The sequence below is a fragment of the Elephantulus edwardii genome, unplaced genomic scaffold (genome assembly GCF_000299155.1).
Source record: "Elephantulus edwardii isolate Elephantulus edwardi_28Jun2011 unplaced genomic scaffold, EleEdw1.0 scaffold00020, whole genome shotgun sequence".
In the NCBI taxonomy this organism is placed as follows: Eukaryota; Metazoa; Chordata; class Mammalia; order Macroscelidea; family Macroscelididae; genus Elephantulus; species Elephantulus edwardii.
Window position 1 is genome coordinate 18,617,319 of NW_006399770.1, and position 6,645 is coordinate 18,623,963.

The window sequence follows — 6,645 nt, forward strand, 5'->3', positions numbered from 1 at the left end:
TGGCATCACCATGGTAGATGGAGAAAAGATTGAGGTTGTTTACAATCACAGCTTGCTCAACTCCACAATCAACACTCAATCAACCCGGAATCAGAAAATCAAAGGACAAATTGCATTGGGAAAATCTGTCAGGGACCTCTCCAGAGTACTGAAAAGCAATAATGTCAGTCTAGAGACTAAGTTGACCCTAATCTAGGCTGTGGTCTTTGCCATTAGTTGTTATGTATCAGAGAGTTGGACAATGACTAAGAATGACAGAAGAATCAATGCCTTTAAATTGTGGTGCTGGAGAAGAGTCTTCAACATATCACAGACTGCCAAGAAAACAAATAGGTTTGTCTTGGAGAAGGTGAAACTAAGTTTTCCTTGGAGGCTAGGATTTTGAAGCTCTATCACACATACATTGGGAACGTGGTCGGAAGTACTAGTCCTTGGAGAAGGACATCATGCTTGAAACAGTGGAGGACAGTGGAGGAAAGGAAGACCCCAATGAGATGGTTGATACAATGGCTGAGGCAATGGGAGTTGATGCATTGAAATTAGTGAGACTGGCGCAGGACAGGGTTCAAAGCTGCTGTTCATAGGGTTGCTATGGGTCGCAGGTGACTCAGTTCCACATAACAACTATAACAGTCTTCCAGACTCATAAGATGAAATACTTAGGAATAAGTCTATCTAAAGATAAAAAAAAACCTATATGAAGAAAATTAGAAAATGGAAGAATATACCATGACCACGGATAAGAATACTTAATATCATGAAAATCACAAGTCTACCAATAGCATCCTTCAAGTTCAAAGCAAGTCCAACACAGATAGAAATTTCACTCTTCAATGAGATGGAAAATGCAATTTCCAATTTTGTCTGGAATCGAAAGAGACCCCCAAATAAGCAAAGCAATACTGAAAAATAAAAGCAAGGTAGGAGGTATTCATATTCCATGTTCTCAATTCCTACTACACAGTCATAGTAATCAAGACAGCATTATCTGCAACAGACAAAGATCAATGGAATAGAACTGAGAACCCAGAAATCACCTCAACTCATTGAACTATGGCCAACTGATCACTGACAAGATGAAATTAGTTAAGTGGGGGGAAAGAGCCTCTTTAACAAACTGTACTGACCAAATTTGAAAACGATCTATAGAAAACTGAAGCAAGACCTGTATAACACTAAATCCAAGATGAACTTATGGTGGATCAGGAACCTAGGAGTAAAACCAAGGACTACAAAGTTTATCAGAGAAAACATTAGGAGTATCTCTAGAAGTCCTAATCTATAGCATGAACAGACATCCAGCCATAATGAAAAATCTACAACTAAAGAAGATAAAATAGATGGATAGGACCTTCTAAAACTGAAATCCATATGCACATCAAAAAAAATGTCAACAGGTTAAAACAAAAAACTCACTGACTGGGAAAAATATTTGGCAATAACATATAAAATAAGGAACTCAACTAAATTTTAGAGAACACTCCAGCACTTCAACAAGAAAAAGGCAAACAATCACAAATTGGACACAAGAAATTCAGATTGTAAAAAGACACATGAAGAAATCTTCAAAACCCTTAGAAATGTAAATCAGAGCAACAATGAGATGTCATCTCACCTAGCAACAACAGGAAAATTAATATTAGCAAACAAAAGCTGTTGGGGATGAGAAGAGATTATAACCCTCATTCACTGCTGGGGGGAATATCAAATGGTACAAGCACTATGAAGAGTAGTCTGGCACATTCTCAAAAAGATAGAAATAGAAATATCATTTGTCCCAACTATCTTACTACTTGAGAATAGGCCCTAAAGAAATCAGAGCCATGTCACAAATAGATGTATGCACACTAATGTTTTTATTACACAATTATTATCAATAGTGAAGAGATAAAAGCAGTCCAAGTGTCCATCAATGAACAATGGGGTATTTAGCAAAATTATGTTACATTCACAAAACAGAATATTAAGCAGCATTATTTAATTTTCCCTGGCTTCAATTAGAATTTGCACATGAGCAATTGATGGTCGGTTACTCAGTCAGCACCTGGCCTGATTTTCACATCTAATATTATGCTTCTCCAACGATTCATTCCACAGATATAATCAATCTGGCTCATGTGTAGCCTGTTAGATAAAGTTCACGTGTACAGTCACCATTTGTATTTTTTATAAAAGGTATTTCCAATGAATAAATCACTTAGTATACAAAATTACATCATTCTATCTCCAGCCTCAATTCTGTCACTAAGTTGTATTTTCCAACTTCTGGTTCTGCTTCCTTGTTCCCAACTCTTGCCTTCCAATCACCAATTACTATTCCTTCACTTTTTTATTTCTGGAATAGTAGATTATATGATGGTCTGATTCAAAGTTGCCAAAGCCAGTCCATCTTAGCTTGCTTATGCCTAGTGTATCAACCTTTAGACATTCCATTTTTTTAACAACTTCCAATTTTCCTACATTCGTATTTTCTACATTCCACATTCCAACTGTGGATGTTACAACAATTCTTCTTCATTTTGGTGTCTTCAAATATGAAGACTCAGATCCACCACTATATCTAATAGTCTACATATACTCTATGTTCAGTGGTTTATATGGTAATAAATATTACATTAAATAATTTAAGAAGCATTTAAAATGTATGTCAGCCATATAAATCGCAATAAATCAAATGAGAATACATAATAAAAGAAATATAAATAAAACTGTTAAGATTATTACCAAAAGGCTAAATTTGATGTAATCTTGATTTTAATGTAAATATTAATATTATTAGAAATTTTAGCAATATTTCTTTTTATTATGAAATGAAGTCTTTTTATTTTCTATCATCTCTACCTTAAATAATTGAAATGGTTGTGCTAGAATATATTTGAACAATATTTTTCAGGAACAAGATGATGAATATCAAGTCATCTGATTATAATAAAAGGACCTACCGGTAGCATTAACATGGTACCAGGAGGACCAGGTAAACCATCAGCTCCTGGCAAACCAGGACGTCCTGGTGGGCCCTATGGAAATAAAAGCCACAAGCAAAATAAATAATTAAATAATCGAACTTACTAGATTTAGAGTAACTTTTAATAACATTAGTTTATACAATTGAGTTTGCATTTGTGTATTCCTCCTTAATTACTTCCTTTAAAGCAACTGTACTTAGAAATCATTTCTTTTGATAATTAATGAATAGTCCAATTAATATATTAATTTTGTTCTAAGCTTATTCAGTGCTTCTAATTGTATGAGACAAAACGTTTATGTATATTTTGGGGAGAACTAGTATTTGGTAATCCAAGTGTGTAATTCAAATTTAGATCTTAAAAAAGATAAGATAAACTCTAAAGTAAATAATAAAATATTTATTTAAAATTAAATGGAGAGCTTTAATACATATATAAGTATTTTTGTAATATATTTAATCTTTAATTTATTTTGAATCCTTATTCGTGAAATACAACAAACATAGAAGGTTATTTATGACAATGGTACCTATTAAGAAATATAAACATGTCTGTAATAATAGAGAATATTGACTAGATATGCAACTCCATATGAATAGATGACACAAGAGTACCAAACATAAGTCCATAAACTGTCAACATAAATAACTTCTTTTTTCACCAACTCCTACTTCATTTTGTCCTTAGACGGAATCAAGTCAACTTTGCCTCATAGCATAGTAGGTACAAAACATATTATACTTGGGCATGGTAAATTCTAAAATTAAGCGATAAATGCATCAAAAAGATGCAACTAAATCCATTCATTCAATATAAAAATACTGAAGCAACATGTTTTAAATGTTAATTTCTTATAAAAATTAATAAATCTTATAGTGTTGACTCTAAACCTATACAATTATATTTCAATAAATTCTCTATAAGATTAAAAATCTTTTTGTCATATAAAATAACTACTTCTAAGGCAAATCATTATTTCAATTTCTAACAAGTCTAGATTGGTAAGCATAAATTCTTTCATTAAATATTATCTAAAAATTTTAACTCATTGGTGATGTGCCAATCGTGGTAATGGGCACCCATGGTGGACAGTGTTGGCTGGAGCTTCCCGACTAAATCAAGCCTGGAAGCAGGAGCGGCATCCACTTCCAAAATGGCTTGCCTCGGGAAACTCTATGTACGAACAGTGCTCAGGCTGTTCGTTCATAGGGTCGCTATGAGTCATCTACGACTCGACGGCATTAAACAGCAACAACAGCATACATATATAGGTTTAAGGAACTGTGTAAAAAGATTAACTTATTACTTGAGATAGGGCCTTAAAGAATCCAAGGAGTTCTTAAGAAAATATGAAATTTGCATATTAAAAATGAATTAAAGTCATTGGTTATAAATAAAGGTGTGTATCAATTTGGACACACCAGATTTAGTAAGTAGATCAAATAGTCACGTTTGCATAATATATAGTTTATGCCCTCTAGTCTAAAATAGCTACCATTAAAAAAAATAGTTTGTTTAAAAATTGTATATGGATAATCAATCATACACATGGTTGACCTTAGCATTATTTTTAAAATGACTACAGACACACAAATATCTACCAAAAAAAAGTCTACAAATGGATTGTACTCAGAATTGAAATCTTATAGTGTTGACTCTAAACCTACACAATTATATTTCAATAAGTTCTCGATAAGATTAAAAATCTTTTTGTCATATTGGAATTCAAATTTGAAGCACTGAATCTAATATAGTGAATTCCTCTCTACATGAAAAATGACTTAAAATGTAATTTCTTTACTAATTAGATCATTAAGAAAGACAAGTTATTTAATTTTTTTTTTTTTCATTAAAATCAGAATTCACAAACTTGCTGTCAAGTCAGAACAGGTACATAGCTGATCCTTTAGTGGGGTTTTGGAAAATGTAAATCACATGAAAGGACACTATAAATCTATGCCGCAGAAACACTAGTAAACCTTTGGGTAGCAGCACCAGAGCTACTCTATTGGTACTATGCCACCAAAGCAAAATTATAGCTGTTGTTGTTGCTGATTGCTGTTGAGTCGAGAGTGACTCATGGCACCTCTATGAACAAAATACGTAATGCCTTTCTACAACTGTCATCATTTCACCAAGTTCATAGAGTTTCCAGAGGCATATGGTTTAGGAAGTAGATGCTACTCCTTTTTCCAAACCTGTGTGACTACTGGGTGCTCCACCACACAAAAATGTTACACAATTAAAAATTAACAAACTGCCTTCTCCAACACCCTTCACCCAAAAGAATAAAAGATTAACTCTCTAAAGCATCTTTTCAAATTCTTTTAATATCTGCATTATATTATTTTACTTACCCTGTCACCAGGGTCACCAGGGGGTCCAACAGGGCCTTGGAGACCTGGAGGGCCCATAAGACCCTATGAAGAAATAAGTCAAAATCTGAGTCCTTTCCCCAACCTCATTAGTATTCAGGAAAAAACTCTACCATTAGAATAAAAATTGAGCTTATTTCATAAATAATTGTTTCTCAAACAATTGCTCTCTTTATCTTCCTATGAAAAGAAATCATAAAGGAAGCACTATTTCTCCTACTGTTTCTTAAGGAAGCTGTTTTCTATGCAGGGTGCACACTTTCTAAGAGAAAACATGAACGAAGGTATAGACTAGTCCATGGCTCTCACTGATGAAATGGCATAGTCACAGAATTTCTCTCACTCTTGCTCTTCACCAATAGAACTGACTCAAAGCTAGACTCCAGCTGGTTGTAGGAGGCTGTAAATTGTAGAGAAGAGATAGCCTATCTTTCTCCTTCAGAGCCACCATGTGTTTATTTGAACCACCAAAAAGTAGCCATATTTAGGTTAGCTGTGCAATTGTCTAAGGGCTACACTTCCAGAGCCTCCTGATTATAGACTGAGATCTCAAAATTACAGTAAGAAATATTGGAAATATGTAAATAATGTATCTTGAAGGCATTTTCACATTTTCCTTGTGTAGAAAATACAAAGGCATTGGATCATACATTATCCTAGATGACAAGAATTTAATCAATCAAAAGAGAAAAAATTTGCGAAGTTGGACTAGTACAGACATTCTGAACAAAAGATACTCAGAAAAGTATTATCCTTAGCAGGATAAGACAAAAATTTTCTATAAAATTCCAATACTTCTTTTCTTATAATAATATATTTATAATAATAATAATCTCTTTTCCACAATTTGAAGTAGAAAGTTAAAACACAAAAGATACAAAAAGTGGTTACAACTATATTTATAAAAAATTTAATTCTATATAAGCCAAAGAATATCAATTAGACACTCAATTCTTAAGAAGGCAGATCAAGGCTACCAGCTTTCCAAAAGAGATATTTTCCTCTATCATCCAATATTATAATTAGTCTAAAATATATAAATTCAAGAGTAAAATGGAACTCTTTTAACAACAATACAAAACAAAAAATCAAGCCAAATGTAATATTAAAAATTTACATACCGCAGGTCCTGCTGGCCCTGGGGGTCCTTCAATAAGCATACCCTATAATAAAAGTATTTTAAAGATAAATTATTTAGAAAAGAAAGATGCCTTAAAGTATTTATGGGATTTTGGAATTATTGAGTACATAACCAAAAATGTAGTTAAAGCTGCATATTTGTGAGTAAATAAATAAATATTTTA

The 6,645-nt window shown here is 32.9% G+C and overlaps 1 protein-coding gene across 4 annotated transcripts in view; it reads right to left on the reverse strand.

Annotated features, from left to right (window-relative positions):
- Positions 1-6,645, reverse strand: part of COL11A1 (collagen, type XI, alpha 1) — a 380,126-nt gene that overhangs the window by 234,286 nt on the left and 139,195 nt on the right. For all 4 annotated transcript variants that reach the window (XM_006882457.1, XM_006882455.1, XM_006882458.1 and 1 more), the window contains 3 exons: positions 6,463-6,504; positions 5,324-5,386; positions 2,943-3,017 (listed from right to left, as the gene is read on the reverse strand). In XM_006882457.1, the coding sequence (XP_006882519.1) occupies positions 2,943-3,017; positions 5,324-5,386; positions 6,463-6,504 (180 nt within the window). The remainder of the gene's footprint in view (positions 1-2,942; positions 3,018-5,323; positions 5,387-6,462; positions 6,505-6,645) is intronic.